A 20,404-nucleotide genomic window follows, 5' to 3' on the forward strand; every position below is an offset into this window, starting at 1 on the left:
GTCTGCTACGTAAATTACTCGAGATGATGTTGGCCCATTAATTGTGCTGGGTCCTCCAGCCACGTGGCCTTTTATTGACCTACCAGTGTGATTTCTGAGAGGTCTGGTCCACAACCAACTACCTGTTCAGTTTAGAAATGGCAAAATGACTTGCCTTTACTAAATGTCACAATCTTTTTGCAATTTTTTTTTCGAACATATATTAAGCATTTGACACTGTTTGACATCCATCACATACTGATCTCACTCCACGGCAGAATCATTCAGGGTTAACACAACTCAGCTCCTGAAAGTTTTGGGAGAATGATGTACCTGAGAAATCTGTCCTCAGTTTCACCCTTTTCTATATAGGTTTTTATTGGAATCTGCAGGACTGATGGTTACTACTGCCATCTGTAGGTCAACTCCAAGAAGCCATACAAAGGGTTACACACTTTTCTAATCATATAATGATTCACTTGGGTCCAGAACTTTTCCTAGGAATCCAGCGTTTCAAAGCAGCTGTACCATCACCCATTCTGGGCTTACTCTTTGATGATAAACTGCCATGGATGCCGGACATCCATCAGCTCAAATGAAGTTGTATCTGGAAACAGAATGCACTCAGATTCCTCAGTCATACGTCTGGGGGTGTGGATTGTTCCACTCTAGTAGATTTCTACAGCGCTCTAGTTTTATCATGGTGTGACAACCCAGATGCCAAGTATGTGGTTAAGTGGTACCATCAGACTAGTAGATCCAGTTCACAACTTTTGCTGACCCCTTTCTGGTGTGTACTTGGACTGCAGATTTGGCTATATCCATCCAATGGACATAAAATTTCCATTTCCCTCTTTATCCATCAACACACTTTTCTCAATGTTATGTGTAAGTACCAAGGCACCAAAGGCCTGTATTATCTTCACAGCGGACTGTTGGCTATTGTCAGAGCCCTCTGTTTTATCATGAAGAAAGACCCCAACCAATTTCTGATATACTCTGACTTTATAACTAGTCTGCAGGCAATTAGTCAATACAACCTCACCACTGCTGTTGTCCACTATCCATGATCTCAGCCACACTGGCCTCTTAACTGCCTTTCTTTGGACCCCAAATGATATCAGGATCTCTGAGAATGAGATAATTGATTGTCTACCCAGGGAATCAACTGAATCTGATAGTGAGGTTACTACACCCTGGCCCATGAATACATCTGGAGCAAGCAGTCTATTACAGCTGGAATAGGGAATTGCTGTGAGCACTAACTCTAATTTGTGTATGTCTATTCTGCCATGTTTTCAAAAGATTCAGTTGCCTTATTACAGATACATTTGAATAGATGATCAATAATTGTGTGATAGAGAAAGTAACTGTGAAATGGCAAATACTTGGCAATAACAGTTTACTGTACAATCCTAAGAGAATGTAATCATCTGAACATGTAGTGTAGTGCCTCTCAAGTGCTTACTGAAGACCAAATCAACGTAAGGACATATATATATATATATATATATATATATATATATATATTGTTGTCACATAAGTATCCTTTCTATACACGGAAACTATGTGTTTTGACTCCCATCAAAGACTTTTCCGAGTTTGTTACTCACTTGCAACCATCAGGAACAAGCAGGAAACATACTAATTTCATTGTGTGGTAAGGCAGTGAAATGTTGTTGAACAGAAAATTGTTCTAGAGAGGCAGAAGACTAAATTCTCATGCCTTTCATTCATTAATATGGCATTTGTGAAACCATCTTACAGAAAAGTGATTACTTGCTATCAGAAAGTTTATTATACAGTTAATGGAAATGTTACTGAGCAGTAATAGAGTATTGAGGTGGTGAAATTACACTATTAGGATCACCTGTTTTGTTTAATTGTAACACAGATGAACACACACACATCTGTAATGACCAGCAAGGAATAGAACAGTAATTCACAACTTTACCTTTGAGACTGAATCAGTTAGAACAACTGCACTCATGTGAACCATTTAGGAAACCAATTATGATACATTAACTCAAAAGAATCAACACAACTTCCGATCTGTTTATAAGTAATGAACAGTGCACAGTGCAACAATTTAGTGTTGGTCAGGACTTTCCACGGACAGTAAATATTTCTTCTGAATAAGAGATACCTGCTTTTGTGAATTAAGAAATGAACTACGGTAAGTTCTTCTTTCACTAGTGCTGAGGAGTACAATAAAACAGGATTGGTAAAACCTAATACATATGGAAAAACTTGCACTATACCTTATAAAATATTTTGATGCAACCCATCATGAACTGAGAGCAGAGTCATGAACTCAAAGCTCTATTCCATTAATGAAGTGACATTGCATTCGTACATCAGACAGAATGACAGCTCGCACCACATGGGTCCAGCTCAACTGACCATGACCATTTTTCGAAGGTGGGACTCAGGCAACCAGAGCACATCAGATAGTGCATGCCACTGTCTGGCCCGCCCCCTGTCCAACTAATGAAGCATGCTCAGTGAAGAAATCTTTGCATAAAACTATCAGTGCAACTGCTGTTCGATTTTCTGGTATTAACTCTACTGGGAAAGGATCATTTTTGGTTCAATTGTTATTTGTGACAAAGATCACCTGAGTATAAGACATGTTACAAGAATAAAACTTTCAAAAACAACATTGGTGCCTTTACATATATTCACCAATGTTAACGTAGTATTTGGTGCTAGTACCTGCCCACTAAATAAATCTCTTTACCCGCCGTTTCTGGATTACTCAGTGCTGACTGTCGTTCTAGTGCTATACTGTCCCTGGAAATTTATTTAATGGCAATAGTCACTATTTTTTTTTTTTACAAACTGAGTGAATTTATTGATTCTTGGGTTCACAATTGCATAATGGTATGACTGTTATTCATTCCATTGATTTCAATATTTTCCATCCTGGCTATGAATTGTTATGAAAAGCTCATATCAGAACACAAACTGATTTTGGCCAAGCTTCTGACCACTACTGCTCCCTATACTTCCATGGCAACACTGACAGTTTTGTCTATTCTTCATGGAATGTTAACTGTATCACATCCAGTTCTTGAGTTATGGCCATGAATCAACCTTGTTAACTGGTAGTTACTTAGGTTTCATCTAGCAAAGACAAGGCCACTACAAGTTTACACACTAGTTACTGTAATTTATCTGGTCATTTGAAAAATGCCTGCAATGCACCTGATGGATTTTTTTATGTCATTTAAACATTAATTTTGAGCTTAATTCTGGCAGGAGTGGAAAAATGTGAAATATTGGCATGTAATAGCATTTATTTGTCGACACTGTTCCTCAGCTTGTACAGCAGACAGATCCAGCTCGTACAGTACACAGATCACACATGATAGTCTGTCACAATTTTCTTGTGTGGGTATCCCAGCTGCATTTGTGAAAGTCTATCAATATGGTTTAGTATCATGACTGGAAGAATTCAGATTAAATATAATGACTTCATAACAGTGTACAGGTATACAGCTGATATTCCGTGTTCAATGGGAACAATATTTCAGTGAGCAGCACTATTTCCCTTATCTGGTGCATGCCTCATGATGGCTACAGTTTGCTCATCAAAATATTTGCCTCCTGGCAGTCATGGACAGTTGTGTCATCCAATATAATGGGAGAAGTTAAAGAATCACATAATGTCTTCAGTTTTATGGACATTTTTCTGCAGTAAAAGTGCCGAAGCGAAGTGTTGCGTATCTCCATTGCTAACACTAAACTGTGTCACATATTTTCAAGATTGGTACAAGATGTGGTGAGTGTTGTCATTTGCATATAAGCGCTATGGCACAGGGTACAGCTTTGGGTAAATCATATATGCAAATAATGAACAAGAACAGATCTCTAAGGCAACATGACATAACATCATCCTTGCATTTTTGTTAACTTTAACATAAAAAGCATGCTACAGCATATCATCAAACACATGGTCCATAAGGTGACAGTACTTTCAGTTCCTTCTGATTTTCTTGGTTCAAAGCAAGATTCCCTAGAGCTTTAATGGCTGCTAGCTTGACTGCAAGTCTGGGATGAGTAAGCAGATTCTGAAGTCTGAAGAGGCAACCAGCTTCCCTCAGAGTATCCTGAAAAATAAATAAATATTTCAATGGCTAAAAATGTAATATAACACTTGAAATTTAAGACTAATAAGCAATCAAGTACGAATAAATTCTTCAGAGGTGGATAGGAATACTCCAATTAAAAATGGATGCACTTCCAGAAATGAAAGCTATCAAATAACAAAACCACAAAAGTTATTTAAATCTACACATTATATTTCTGTAATACATTACTATAACCTGGTTTGTTGCAAGTTGAAAAGAAAGTTTCTGTGGCACTGGTCTCTACACATTATATATGGGCAGCTTAAAGTCACGATTATAATAGCAAATAACAAATGCCCATTTTTCCATAATATTTCAGTTCTGTCATACAAATACCCAGTTATACTGTACATGAATAAGCTGCTTGTCTTACAATTTTAAAGTAGACTTCACCATCATATTCTGGATTGGTACAACTGACACACTGTTTATACCAGGAAACACTGTGAAAAATGCATGTTCTACACAAGCTGCAGAAAGTAATTCTACAAGGATAGCACATCATTTCAAGAATAAATGGAAATCTTTCACATTTTTTGATAATTCATACTGCAAAGAGACAGTCACAAACTCCAGTGGCACTGGTCAATATTATTAGTTTCTTCATGTTTCGAGAGTGCTCTTGCTATCCAACTCCTGGCTCTCTGACGTATAAACTGGCAAAACACTTGGCATCTGTGCTCCAGCCGCATATGGGGAAGGCTGACACATATGTAAAGGACTCAGAACATTTAATTGAGAAGCTGAAGAAACTAAAACTAGATTACGAAAGTGCCACTCAGTGACTCTCTGCAGCACATCACTTCCATTTTCCCCACAAGACATAACAAAGCTCTTTCATGCATGTCTCATCATGAGCTATTTCTCTTGGAGTGGCAGCTTATACGAACAGCTAGAAGAAGTCGACATGGGTAGTCCTCTTAGTCCAGTGGTGGCCAACTTCTTCACAGAACATTTCAAAGCTCAGGCACTGGACTTGGCACCTTGTAACCCTAAGGTATGGGACAGATACGTCGATGCTACCTTCGTTGTGTGGAGCCATGGTGATGACTTCCTAAGACACTCCAACAGGCTCCATGTCAACATAAAATTTACCATGGAAGTAGAAAAGGACAAAAAACTACCATTTCTCGACATGCTGGTCACAAGGGATGGTGAAAGTCTGGGACACAGTGTGTATCAAAAACCAACACACACAGGCCAATTGCTGCACTAACTTTCAAATCACCACTGGAGCCAGAAAAGAGGCATGATTAATATGCTTGTAACGTGAGCAAGATGAATATGTGAGCCAAAGCACCTCAGACATGAAATACAGCACTTGGAAAGTATTCACAGGAGCAATGGGTACTCCACAAGTTATATTAGGAGTATAACAGAGCCGAAAACTCAGCAAAGTGACAAATCAGAAAAGGAAATGTCGGGTATGGCCTTTCTGCCTTACATTCCCAGAGTGACGGACAGAATCAACCGTATATTGCACGAACATGGTGTAAAGACAATTATCAAACCAACAAAGTACATCAAAGAGTGTCTTAGATCGACAAAGGAGAAAAGGGACCCACATGTAATGGCCGGAATATTCCGCATACCCTGCATGTGTGGAGAAGTTTATGTTGGAATGACTAGGCGATCAATCAACACCAGAATTGCAGAACATAAGTGACATTGAAGGTTGGGGCAGGTGGAGAAATTGGCTGTTGCAGAGCACGCACTGTGTGAGATGCACCATGTAGTAAAATTCGCCAACATGGGAGCTCTGGCTGTAGAGCACACTTGTCCATAGAAACCATATAAATACATAAACACAAGAATAGCTTCAACATGAAAGAAGAAAGCCTCAGGGTAAATGGATCCTCACTTCCTGTGATGTAGTGAACAAACGTCACAGGTAGCAAGATAATGGCCCTGGAAATGACCATGGAGAAGCCCTTAGACATTGGCGCACCACGTACATATTGTTTGTGGTTGCGAGCTCAGCTTCAGCCCACCACCAGCAATGGAGGGTGAAATTTTGACAATGCCAGCAACTTGTGATGGCAAAATGTCAGAAACATCATCAGCCGAATGCTGGCCTAAGAATCTGAGACAGAAAGGAAGTCATAGTGGAAGTCAGAGAGAAGATTGTTAATGGTTAGCACCAATGGGTGTTGAGGGCAGTACAGCAAGTTGTAGGTTGTAGAACACTCAAGGAGTCAGTACAAATTAAGAAAGAATTATGTGAACAGGTCATGATGTGTCAAAGAGAATGTTTGATGACTACCAGTTGTGCTGTGAAAATACTGTATTCATTCAAAGGAAGTGCTGTTCACTGCCCCAAATGTACATGAATGTATAACCCACACAGTCTTCAACACTTCATCCATTACTGTAACTGATTAAAACCTGGGATACTCACTCAGTACTCAAAGCAGCAATCATTAGAGGGGTGTAACACATTCTTTTGGTCAAGGGTAGGATCCAGCCAGTTTTTTGCATAAGGTATGTAACAATGGAGTGTCTCCAAGCACCTCCTAATATGAAAATTTAATTGAAAATTAACAGGTGTTTCTGGGTGGCCATCACAATTCATAGTGGAGGATAGGTGAGACCATTTACCTTGATTGTAGATGGTGGATTAGCTACTGTTTGCATAACATTTACTGTCTTATGGACAGAATAGAGACACACATACTTTTTCTGGCTTCTTCGGATGTGAGGCAGTCAAGGTTTCTGTTAAACTTGGCAAGCTAGTTAAGCTTCTTCCTGCAACTGGAGTAATCAGGTGCCTGTTCAAAATGGGTATTCTAGTGTGATAACATATGGCCAAAGCACTTTCATTTGGAATGCCTGATGGGAGGTGATACTTCAGGTGCAACTTTGCACTGATATACCATTTTTCACTTTTTCTGGTAATAATCACCCTTGAAGTCTTTCCTACTTCCTTTCATTCCCCAATGACTATGGCAGATGAAGTAAACACCATGTTTTCCTAGGTTTGCAGATAAATATTAAACTGCTTGAACTATGTGATCACTGTGAAAAAATAAACTTTGAAACATATCAAGGCTTTCTTGAGGAGTGACTGCAACAAGATATCGCTAAGTTTATTGTCTTAGAGTAATGCATGTGACAGGGGGGATGCTGTGTTCATCAATATAGATATACATCACACTCTGTGTGTCAAAATAACTTCTCCAAATTTGTTTTCAACTTGATTCACAAAGAAAAATGGTTTTTCAAGTCAAGGAAGGTTAATAATTTGTCCTGATACATCCCACTAAGTATTCTAAGTATTTCACTTCTTTTCTCATGTCTTGGCTTGCCTCTTACAGTGTGGTTTGGAAAAGGAAGGGGGAAATAAATGTCTTGGTGCTATATCTTTTCATATTGATAATTTCTGTTGATTTTGTGTGGCACTGTTCAGTTCTGTCAGATGAGAGTGCTAACTTCATACTGCCACCTGCACTTCATTCATTTAATTGCATTTTGTACACCATAATGCCACCTTCTTTATGTAGGGACTTCCCCCAAGGATGATTTCCCACCACAATAATGGTCATCTGGTGTGGAAAACATTGTCCAGAGCCCCCTTGTCCCAGATACAAGAGACACATACTCCTAGGCATTCATCATGTGCACCAACAGAGCATTTCCTGCATGGTCAAGGGGCTAACATTGTAATGCTACATGAAGACAGGTACTTGATGACTGGTTGGCTACAGTGCTGGGCTTCAGGCACATCATGCATACCATTTCAATGCAGCACTTAGGGTAGAATAGCACTCCTGCTGGGCCAGTGCCATGTTCAGCAGCCTTCCTTGCAGGACCCACACTGTTGTGAAATTTAGAAAAAAAATGGACATGAAACACAATAGCAGGGACCATACGATAACTAACTGAAGTAAGGGGGAGTGAAATGTAGGTAGAAAAGGGAATAACTATAACCTAAATTCACATCAGAAAGCAAAGGCAGGACAGGCTGAAGAAAAGTCACCAGTAAACTATAAGCAGAAAGAAAGAAATAGGTCAGAGGAGTGAACTGCAGCATGCGAAGAGAAGAATTTGGGACATGACTCCGGCCACCTCACTACTCATGCCTCATGCTGCTCTTTCTCAAGGAAGAGTTATGAGTCCCCTGGTGGGAGGGGGAGACGAAGGGAGGAGGAAGAGGAGGGACAGATAATGTGTGTGTGTGTGTGTGTGTGTGTGTGTGTGTGTGTGTGTGTGTGTGTGTGTGTTAGAGAGAGAGAGAGAGAGAGAGGGGGGGGGGGGGGGAGGGGGACATAAAATTTATTCTCAGGGTTGGATCAGCAGACGTGTGATTTTTTTTCCATTTTCCATGTTGGAAATATCTGTTTATGATAGATAAATCATAGGGCACTCTAGGAGTAGAAGCCTTCTTAGTGAACATATGTTTAGAAAGTTTTATTCTGGGTGGTCTACACTGTTATTCAACTGCTCAAATGATTGTCTTATTATGTAGCTGTATACATTTTACCAGTGCCAAAATGTCAGAGCTATGTTTGTATTTTTCCTGGGGTTGATTTTAAATAAAAGTAAATACAACAATGAGTACTGGCAAAGGAATGTTGTGCACTTTGTTTGATATACATGGACATCACTACAGTCACATTTCCAAAAGCTAGAGTAGTAACTGTAAAATAGTCACTGAAGTGTCTTCCAGATGTTTTGTAAAGAATACACTACATAAATGGTGAATCTATGTGAGATCTTGTTCCATCACAAAAATGCATAAACTTACATTAAAAACACATGCATATATTGAAGAGTCCATAAAACAATCAATTGCACACTCAGTTTTGAGCTCATATCTGAACCCTGGAAGTTCTCTTTCTTCCCAGGGGGGGAGAAATGATCCATAGCACTGTTTCAAGCCTTGGAAATAGATGTGTGTAAGGCCTTAATGAACAACTCTCTGAACTACAAGTAACTTCTGTGGATATATTGCTTTCATTAATAGTTTATTATCCCTCATACATTTAGTTACACACTGCTTTCCTGTGAAGGAATGTTAATTTTTTATCTCTTAAAATCCTGGAAACAAAAACTAAGATAATTCTGTAAACATGCAGAATGTATACACTGCAATAACAATAAAACAACCATTCAATACACGTTGAGAGGAATGATACCTGATTTGCAGAGAATGTCCCACAATTTCCAATTGTCATCAGAGTTCTCTCCAGTAGCAGGTCGTCATTAGTGTGAAGAAGTGCAACCAGACTTTTAGCTTCATTTGCTGTAATAACCCTGTAAATCAAAGAATGACCATTAACCAGAAGCCAATACTTATTGACAGCAGCATTGGTACAATAACAGATTGTCATACAAGACCTATATCACTAGCCCCACTCCCTGTCCCTTAATGCACTATCAATTTTGAAATGATTACTTTGAACTATACATTACATGTAGTTTACTTTTAGTGCAAAATCTGTGTACTCTAGAGCTGAGTAAGTAAAACAAAGGAGTAGGTCCAGTTCAAAATTGTATCACTTATAGTTGACAAAATTTAATATTCAATGAACAATACAGATAAAGTTTCAGTCCTTGATAGATCAAATTTGCACAGCTTTTCAATTTGCTAATTTCTGAAAAAAAAAAAATACTTTTCCCTGAATATAGACTGAAAAAGCACATTTTTTCATTAAAGCTCAAGTGTATACTAAATGCATATACTGTATTGTATAATTTTAGCAATGTTACAGCATACTTCCACACTTAATCTGATCCCCATCTACATTTCAGTGTAGAGTAAGCTGTACCATAGGCACCACACAGCACATGGGCACACCTGGCTGCAAATCAGCTCACTCCTGGGCAGATGCAGGTTGGGTAGGCTATGCACCACATGGCCCTACTGCTCATGTTCTGCACTTACACTAGCTATTTGGCCACCATTGCTCACGGGCTCCAAGCCAGTGTTGTGTACACTACAGGCCGGCTGCCTGACTGTTTGCACATCCTGTGTTTGCCCCTACCTGCTCACTTGTATCTATGGGCATGTGAGCTTGAACAACCTGGTGTGGAAGATATATGGGTTCTTGGTGTGGAAGATACATGGGCTTTCCATCTCTTCATGTCTGCAGTCACAGGTACAGCTTCTCTAACCAACCATCCTATTCCTGAAGTACTTCTTCTATTATATTCTCCCTTGTCTTTCTTGGCTGACCTCTCACTTTTTTGCCTTCTAGCCTTTCCTCCTCCATTAATCATCGTAGCTGATCTTTCTATATTCACTGAAAGTTTCTGAACCAATTCAGCTTCTGCACTTGGATAATAGGTTTCAGAGGCTTTGTATTTCAATTTATTTTTCTGAATGGCTGTATTTCTGATCCTGGTCCTGTTTTCTACTGATAGAATTTGGTGTTGCTTGGATCAGATTTTTTGTTCATTTGTACACTATACAAGATTAGCAGCCATATCTACATCTACATCCACACACTGCAAGCCATTGTATGGTGCATGGAGGAGGGTACCCTGTACAAGTACTAATTATTTCCTTTCCTGTTCCATCCATAGATGGAGCAAGAGGAAAACAAATGTCTGTATGCCTTTGTATGAGACCTAATTGTTTGTATCTTCATGGTCCTTGTGCCAAATGTATGTTGGTGGCAGTAGAATTATTCTGCAGTCACCTTCAAATGCTGGTTCTCTACATTTTCTCAATAACATTCCTTGAAAAGAATGTTGCCTTCCCTCCAGGGATTCCTATTTGAGTTCCCGAAGCATCTTGTTATCCAAACCTACCAGTAACAAATCTGGTAGCCCACCTATGAATTGCTTCAGTGTTTTCCTGTAATCCATCCTGCTGCAGATCTCAAGCACTTGAGCAGGCTCAAGAACAGTTTGCACCAGTGTCCTACATGCGGTCTCCTTTACAAATGAACCACACTTTCCTAAATTCTCCCAATAAACCAAAGTTGACCAGTCACCTTCCAAACCACACCTGTCACATGTTTGTTCCATTTCATATCATTTTGCAACATTGTACCAAGATATTTAAACAATATGACTGTTTCAAGCAGAACACAACTAATGCTGTATCTGAATATTACAGGTTTGTTTTTCCTACACATTCACATTACTGTAGGTATGTTAACATTGGGATGAAGGTAGATTTATCTACATAAAGTTTCTTCTCTTGAGGAAGTTCTGTGTGACTGCATTAAGCAGATGTCCTGTTGCCCCATTTCTGCTATATTCTCATCTGCACTGATGACAGAACTCAATTACTTAATTTAACAAACCTGTTTTAATGGCATTATTTTAAATGTGATATCATACCTTTCTTCCCTTTAGCTTGTAATAATGGTTTTGATGACTTTTACAACATTTACCTCCAATCCCTTCTTCTTAATTTCTTTCATCCGGTAATTGATGATGTGTTGCATGTTTTGTTCTCTAAAGGTTACCTGCAAGAGCCAAGTAGATCAACTGAACCAGTTTCATAGAGTAATTTCCAACAGTCAGTTTTGTAACTTTGCTGCTGCATGCCTTCACTATCCAGTGGAACTACATACCAAAAGAAGATGTGTCAGATGTTAGAGCCTAGTCAGTCTCCTTATCACATAATGAATTCAACAAATCTCTAATTTCCTGTTCTCAAATAGTTCCAAGATTTTGTATACAAGCTGCTGATGGATCTACGTAAAGTCTGGCTTACTCCACATTCCTCTGCAAAATTCCAGACTTCGGCTATTGAGAGTCCGCTGAATGACTCTTTTAGACCCACAAATGAAACATGAAGTACTTAATTTTATTTTCAGGTTTTTGCCTGGACATCCTAAGCATGAAGGTTAACCTGTGAGTATCTCTGTGCAAAACATACTCTCTACCTTTTAATTTGTCTTCAATCTTCCTTAATTTATTTTATAAGATCCTTGACTAGCTCTCTCCAGGTATCTAAAGCAGTGAAATGCCTCAATGAATTTTTCACTCATTATTTATTCCCTTTCTTAAAAGCAGGACTGAATACTTTGCCTTGATAACTTCTAGTGTTTTTTTGTCTACCATATATTCACTCCCCCCCCATGAACCATGGACCTTGCCGTTGGTGGGGAGGCTTGTGTGCCTCAGCGATACAGATGGCCGTACCATAGGTGCAACCACAACGGAGGGGTATCTGTTGAGAGGCCAGACAAACGTGTGGCTCCTGAAGAGGGGCAGCAGCCTTTTCAGTAGTTGCAGGGGCAACAGTCTGGATGATTGACTGATCTGGTCTTGCAACATTAACCAAAACGGCCTTGCTGTGCTGGTACTGCGAACGGCTGAAAGCAAGGGGAAACTACAGCCGTAATTTTTCCCGAGGACATGCAGCTTTACTGTATGATTAAATGATGATGGCATCCTCTTGGGTAAAATATTCCGGAGGTAAAATAGTCCCCCATTCGGATCTCCGGGCGGGGACTACTCAGGAGGATGTCGTTATCAGGAGAAAGAAAACTGGCGTTCTACGGATCGGAGCGTGGAATGTCAGATCCCTTAATCGGGCAGGTAGGTTAGAAAATTTAAAAAGGGAAATGGATAGGTTAAAGTTAGATATAGTGGGAATTAGTGAAGTTCGGTGGCAGGAGGAACAAGACTTCTGGTCAGGTGACTACAGGGTTATAAACACAAAATCAAATAGGGGTAATGCAGGAGTAGGTTTAATCATGAATAGGAAAATAGGAATGCGGGTAAGCTACTACAAACAGCATAGTGAACGCATTATTGTGGCCAAGATAGATACGAAGCCTACACCTACTACAGTAGTACAAGTTTATATGCCAACTAGCTCTGCAGATGATGAAGAAATTGAAGAAATGTACGATGAAATAAAAGAAATTATTCAGATAGTGAAGGGAGACGAAAATTTAATAGTAATGGGTGACTGGAATTCGAGTGTAGGAAAAGGAAGAGAAGGAAACATAGTAGGTGAATATGGATTGGGGCTAAGAAATGAAAGAGGAAGCCGCCTAGTAGAATTTTGCACAGAGCACAACTTAATCATAGCTAACACTTGGTTTAAGAATCATGAAAGAAGGTTGTATACGTGGAAGAACCCTGGAGATACTAAAAGGTATCAGATAGATTATATAATGGTAAGACAGAGATTTAGGAACCAGGTTTTAAGTTGTAAGACATTTCCAGGGGCAGATGTGGACTCTGACCACAATCTATTGGTTATGACCTGTAGATTAAAACTGAAGAAACTGCAAAAATGTGGGAAATTAAGGAGATGGGACCTGGATAAACTGAAAGAACCAGAGGTTGTACAGAGTTTCAGGGAGAGCATAAGGGAACAATTGACAGGAATAAGGGAAATAAATACAGTAGAAGAAGAATGGGTAGCTCTGAGGGATGTAGTAGTGAAGGCAGCAGAGGATAAAGTAGGTACAAAGACGAGGGCTGCTAGAAATCCTTGGGTAACAGAAGAAATATTGAATTTAATTGATGAAAGGAGAAAATATAAAAATGCAGTAAATGAAGCAGGCAAAAAGGAATACAAACGTCTCAAAAATGAGATCGACAGGAAGTGCAAAATGGCTAAACAGGGATGGCTAGAGGACAAATGTAAGGATGTAGAAGCTTATCTCACTAGGGGTAAGATAGATACTGCCTACAGGAAAATTAAAGAGACCTTTGGAGAGAAGAGAACCAAGTGCATGAATATCAAGAGCTCAGATGGCAGCCCAGTTCTAAGCAAAGAAGGGAAGGCAGAAAGGTGGAAGGAGTATATAGAAAGTTTATACAAGGGCAATGTACTTGAGGACAATATTATGGAAATGGAAGAGGATGTAGATGAAGACGAAATGGGAGATACGATACTGCGTGAATAGTTTGACAGAGCACTGAAAGACCTGAGTCGAAACAAGGCCCCCGGAGTAGACAACATTCCATTAGAACTACTGACGGCCTTGGGACAACCAGTCCTGAGAAAACTCTACCAGCTGGTGAGCAAGATGTATGAGACAGGCGAAATACCCTCAGACTTCAAGAAGAATATAATAATTCCAATCCCAAAGAAAGCAGGTGCTGACAGATGTGAAAATTAACGAACTATCAGTTTAATAAGCCACGGCTGCAAAATACTAACGCGAATTCTTTACAGACGAATGGAAAAACTGGTAGATGCAGACCTCGGGGAGGATCAGTTTGGATTCCGTCGAAATGTTGGAACACGTGAGGCAATACTGACCTTACGACTTATCTTAGAAGAAAGATTAAGAAAAGGCAAACCTACGTTTCTAGCATTTGTAGACTTAGAGAAAGCTTTTGACAATGTTGACTGGAATACTCTTTTTGAAATTCTAAAGGTGGCAGGGGTAAAATACAGGGAGCGAAAGGCTATTTATAATTTGTACAGAAAACAGATGGCAGTCATAAGAGTCGAGGGGCATGAAAGGGAAGCAGTGGTTGGGAAAGGAGTGAGACAGGGTTGTAGCCTCTCCCCGATGTTATTCAATCTGTATATTGAGCAAGCAGTAAAGGAAACAAAAGAAAAATTTGGAGTAGGTATTAAAATTCATGGAGACGAAGTAAAAACTTTGAGGTTCGCCGATGACATTGTAATTCTGTCAGAGACGGCAAAGGACTTGGAAGAGCAGTTGAACGGAATGGACAGTGTCTTGAAAGGAGGATATAAGATGAACATTAACAAAAGCAAAACGAGGATAATGGAATGTAGTCAAATTAAATCGGGTGATGCTGAGGGAATTAGATTAGGAAATGAGACACTTAAAGTAGTAAAGGAGTTTTGCTATTTAGGAAGTAAAATAACTGATGATGGTCGAAGAAGAGAGGATATAAAATGTAGACTGGCAATGGCAAGGAAAGCGTTTCTGAAGAAGAGAAATTTGTTAACATCGAATATAGATTTATGTATCAGGAAGTCGTTTCTGAAAGTATTTGTTTGGAGTGTAGCCATGTATTGAAGTGAAACATGGACGATAACTAGTTTGGACAAGAAGAGAATAGAAGCTTTCGGAATGTGGTGCTACAGAAGAATACTGAAGATAAGGTGGATAGATCACGTAACTAATGAGGAGGTATTGAATAGGATTGGGGAGAAGAGAAGTTTGTGGCACAACTTGACTAGAAGAAGGGATCGGTTGGTAGGACATGTTTTGAGGCATCAAGGGATCACAAATTTAGCATTGGAGGGCAGCGTGGAGGATAAAAATCGTAGAGGGAGACCGAGAGATGAGTACACTAAGCAGATTCAGAAGGATGTAGGTTGCAGTAGGTACTGGGAGATGAAGCAGCTTGCACAGGATAGAGTAGCATGGAGAGCTGCATCAAACCAGTCTCAGGACTGAAGACAACAACAACAACAACAACAACATATTCACTATGATTTTTAATAACAGGTCTTCCACTTCTGTTACTGAAGATTTTATCATTACTTGTTTCATGCCAATGTGATCTACCAGATATTGCATGCCAATCACCAAATAGGTGCCCTCATTTCATAACCCCCCCCCTCACACTCACTCACTCACTCACTCACTCTCTCTCTCTCTCTCTCTCTCTCTCTCTCACACACACACACACACACACACACACACACAAAAATCAAGTGGTAGAAGGGACAACCAGATAGGGAGGCTTTTATATGTTCACACTGGGATGCTTTTTCTATTAGGTAAATAGCTTAGGGAAAGTCACCCATTAGCTTAGGTAAACCCATAGATGTAGGTTAAAAGAATCCAAGATGATTTCACAGCTGCAGTTCATTGCAAGTGTATACTTTATGTCATGCTACTGAAGGTATGCTCTACCATTCCAAATACAACTGAACAATGAGATATTTCAAAAACTATCTGTAACATGTGCGAATATCATTATAGTCAATATTGAAAGTCACAGAAGTTTTCAATGGAGATGAAATTAATTTATCAATTCAGCACTTTAAAATTAAATATAAATTGGTTTTGCTATTCCATGTGGTTAACAGACATGACATAAAATTTGGTCAAACGACCAAGCTCTTTAAGCCATAGCAAATGAGCAGAGTCTGTGATGAATTCTTGCTTCATCTTGGGCTGGGAAAAATTACAGGATAAAAACTTCAAATAAGTTTTCAACGAGCTGAAGAGATAAATACTCTAATTCTGATGAGAACAATTAGCTTATCTCGTTGATCTTTGAATATATTAACCTCATTATGAGCCTGTTATTTAATTACATAAACTAGAGAATTGGCTTTACTGAGTTCATAGTTATAAAGGAGAAGAAAAATAATTTCCTGAATAATGGGATTGCAGTTCACTCCAAGCTGGTAGCTGCCACACTGTTCTCAGCAACCGCATGTCTCCAACCAATCACCATTTCTATACCTGCTACCACTGCAGGGTCTTAGTTTTTCCAGTATTTCTAATCATTCTGTGCAGTTTGCAATTTCAACCCTTTACTAACTCAAACACTAAGATGTAACTTCATTTAATCACTATCTGAATTTGTACAGTTTCCTTTGTTTCCTTTTTTATTGGTATCTGGTGTACATACCATGCAGCCAGCAACGTATTACAATTGTAGTACATCTGATCATTATGCAAATTTCTGTTAGTACATACAGAGCAAATAGTAGCTAAGAATTGTATGTGTAGGCTACAACCTCTTACAAATGTCATTGATGATTTAGTAAGTTTTTGCATTCTCTGATACAAGCATAGTGATGATATTAGAAATACAATGGTGTTTCAGTTTGCTTAGTATCTTACACAAAGTTACCTTCTGATCAACATAACATTCAAAAGGAAAGTCTACGTGATTTAAGCCACATTCTGATACTGAAAACAATCATTTTTTGACAAAATAATTCAATTGGATAGACAAAAAATCTACTCACAAAGCGAAGGTTGTAATTAGGCAAGCTTTCGGAGCCAGTGGCTCCTTCTTCAGGCAGAAGGGTTGAAGGGGAAGGAAGAGGGGTGAAGGAAAATGACTGGAGAGGTCTAGGTAAAGGGATAGATTTTCGGAAAGTCACCCTTCTCATCCTGTGCAGTAAGTCTCCCTTGACACCTGGTTTCTCCCATAACACCCGGTTCTGGTTGGCTTTCCCAAAACCTACCCCTTTTCCTAGACCTCTTCACTCCTTTTCTTTCATCCCTCTTCCTTCCCCTTCAACCCTTCAGTCTGAGAGAGGAGCCACTGTCTCCGAAAGCTTGCCTAATTACAACCTTCTTTTGTGTGTGACTTCTGCCGCCACTTGGTTAGTAGATTTTTTTATCTGTCCAATTAAACATTCTGAAGTTGAGTAGCAAAAACATCTTGGGAAGTATCTAAAAACTATTCTGTGGAGGTGTTTAAGAAAGTTTCCATGACAGAAATGTACCCTTATCACTGATGTTAGATACCATTTACCCGATTTCTAACCTGTAACCAATCATCTTTCGAGATGAGCAGCTTGCACATTACCGTATTAGTGGCCTCTGTACTATCTTATTTTTTTCCATTCCTCTTTCCATGTTTTATATACACCTGCTTAAATTGTGGTGCATGGATTGAAATCGGTAGTACGTTAGTGCCTTAACAAGATGTATTTGGTTTGATGAAATACAAAGAAAGTTCATAATATGTATTATGTTTATCATATGAATGTTTCATGTCTCAATATTTCTTAGGTGTTGAGAGCTGATAATAAAGCTTAATGAGTCAAATACACATCAATTTTGGATGTTCGTGTGTTGGGTCTTCAGCCAATATAGATTTTCTGAAAGATAACATTATTCCACAGCTGCTTGTTTTTATAAAAGCTGTTATTTGTTGCTATTAACAGTTTTTGCCATTGAAACAAAAGAAATATGTTACAAAATTCAGTTCACTGTGGAATGTTATTTTCCAGAAAATTTATATTAGCAAAGGACCCACAAGGAACGAAACTGATTGAAGTTTTGTCACACCAGGTTTGGGTATAGTTGTAGTATATCACAATAACAGGACCAGGACACTACAGTGGATGATATGCATTTTTTGGAAAACTCTGACGCAAAGTAAGTTCTTCACTCACAGCTCATGTGCTTGACAATGGCTTAATGGCAAAATCTACTAAGACTGCAGACAATGTACTCATAATGGCTATTGCACTAAGGGCGACACTTAATTCACACTCTTAAAGGACGCCATTTTCTTAGGTATATTGGACTGTGAGTATATTGCCAACTTAAAATATAAAATACCTGAAAAGAAATATCACAATATAATGGACAGAGTGTCCTGGCAGTACCATTCACACAGTTGTTGGATATTACTGTATCTCCATGTAGTGTCTGTTGTATTCGTCCAAATAACTCTGATACCCAACATCCAAGGTAGCAAGAAGTGGCGCGCCCTACTGCAGAATAATTGTGGTTGAAGAAGGTAGCTGGCTTGCTTGTTTGCCACAGATGTAATCACAGAGCATTATATCTAAAATATATATAATATAGGAAACAAAAAATAAAATGAATAATAAACATTTATTAAAAGAATTTATACAGAATGAAACACTCAGCTACGAGCACTGGGTGGGGCATGGCACTGTAGCTAATGTCCTATACACTAATCTAACCTAACACATTGAAAAGAGAACAATCTAATCTATAGATGCTCAGTATGGACTGCTGTATCCAGCAACATGTTTGGCTCTAATCTGAAGAACACTTAGGCACTTAATACTCTGCATTTACTGTCTGACAATCACTCATGTATAGTAGCTAGCTATAGTGGTAGTAGCTGTTGATCTGCACTGGCTGAAGATAACTGTAAACTGTAACTGTCTGAACTGTAGAACTGTTGCTAGGCAAGCTGTAGGAATGGTTGGTTGGATGTGTGTGGTGCATGTCTCCATTTCTCAGTGACCACCAGAATGATTTAAACCTGTGTATTATTTTGCAAATTAGTTCCAATTATCAGTATCCTCTGTGGCAGCTGACATAACTATAGGCAGATAGAGCTCACTATCTGAATGTCTCATGGCAGAAGCATAAATTGGTTTCAGTTTATAAGCGCCATCTGTGTGGTGACAGACTGGAACCTTGAGGCACCTGATGTGAAGAATACCTGAATGGTGGCACACTCTTGTGATACTGCTGTGTACCATATGACTCCAGACACATCAGTGTCATAGGTATTTTCCTATCAGGTGTTGTCTCTTGTATCAGGGCCACCAGGAGTGTTGAGTTTAGTGAAATGCCATGAAATAACAGCCTTTGCATAAGGCGTAAAATTTTGAAGTCTTCCCTGCCAGAGCAAAAGGTGAGCAAAGCAGGGCAGTCTGCTGACAAGGGAGGATCACTGATGTCACATGTAATATGCCACAAGACAGAGTTAATCGCTGCACACCATAAGAGTTGGTGTCCAAGTTGCCACTGCAACAGAATGACATCAAAGGGAGAGAGGAATGCAGTCATTTTGATTACCACACAGAATGGAGTACGAAGGTGTAAGTTGGACACAAGAACAGCTATTCGGTATGCCAACTCCGTAAAATAAATCTGTTGCTGCTCCTGAAAGGTGAAGTTGAGACAACTTTCAACTTCAACCAGAGTGAACAGAGGACCTGACTTGGCAAGAAAAGCAGGCCAAGCAATGTCAATGCTGTCTCACTGCAGCAAAAGCACATGAGCAAGTCTCACATAAATATTACTCCTGTTCTGGTGGGGGGAACTACTCAATTGTCAGCCATCCAGCCTGGAAATCAGAGCTCTGATGGTCTATCCCCTGCTCATCTAACTGTCTACAACCTTTGATGGAACAGCAAGTCCCACCTGATCACCCAACTGCCACAAGCTGCAGCATCACCATCCAAGTTGAGACTGACAGGAAGCTATGGGCACCACCTTCTGGTGGCCTAACCAGTGAGTTCAAAGAGAAGGCCATCATACTTCACTGAGGGGGCATGCAGCTTCCACTGCCCACCTTCCACTACTGTGGGCAGACTCTGATGCTGCTGGCTATTCTTCTGGCAAATGGCCACAGCATGAATCCAGGACTTCAAGCAATTTGTGCAGAGCTGGTGGTGCCACTCCAGCAAGCAGTCTATAGTATGATCATATGTACCGTTGTAATCCACTTTCCATAGCTGCTAGCAGCCATGTCTAGAGCGGATGCTGCAAACCTGCGCAATGTGGTCAGTGGCCTCGTGATGTTGTTGGGCCTGACACAGCTTCATTTGCCACTGTACGACAAAACTGCACACCATGCACAGATGTTGGTACATTCCCAGCATCGTGCACACCACTCCTGCTCTGCTGTTGGGGGCAGCCTGTGAATCAAGACAATTGTATATTTCTGAGCAACAAATGTTTACTTTGTTAATAATGTTT

The 20,404-nt window shown here is 39.6% G+C and overlaps 1 protein-coding gene across 4 annotated transcripts in view; it reads right to left on the minus strand.

Annotated features, from left to right (window-relative positions):
- LOC126298666 (uncharacterized) overlaps positions 1–20,404 on the minus strand; it is a 218,917-nt gene that overhangs the window by 43,941 nt on the left and 154,572 nt on the right. For all 4 annotated transcript variants that reach the window (XM_049990095.1, XM_049990094.1, XM_049990093.1 and 1 more), the window contains exons 4-5: positions 9,248–9,365; positions 3,957–4,091 (exon numbers count right to left, since the gene is read on the minus strand). In XM_049990095.1, the coding sequence (XP_049846052.1) occupies positions 3,957–4,091; positions 9,248–9,365 (253 nt within the window). The remainder of the gene's footprint in view (positions 1–3,956; positions 4,092–9,247; positions 9,366–20,404) is intronic.

The sequence above is a fragment of the Schistocerca gregaria genome, chromosome X (genome assembly GCF_023897955.1).
Source record: "Schistocerca gregaria isolate iqSchGreg1 chromosome X, iqSchGreg1.2, whole genome shotgun sequence".
NCBI classification, from domain to species: Eukaryota; Metazoa; Arthropoda; class Insecta; order Orthoptera; family Acrididae; genus Schistocerca; species Schistocerca gregaria.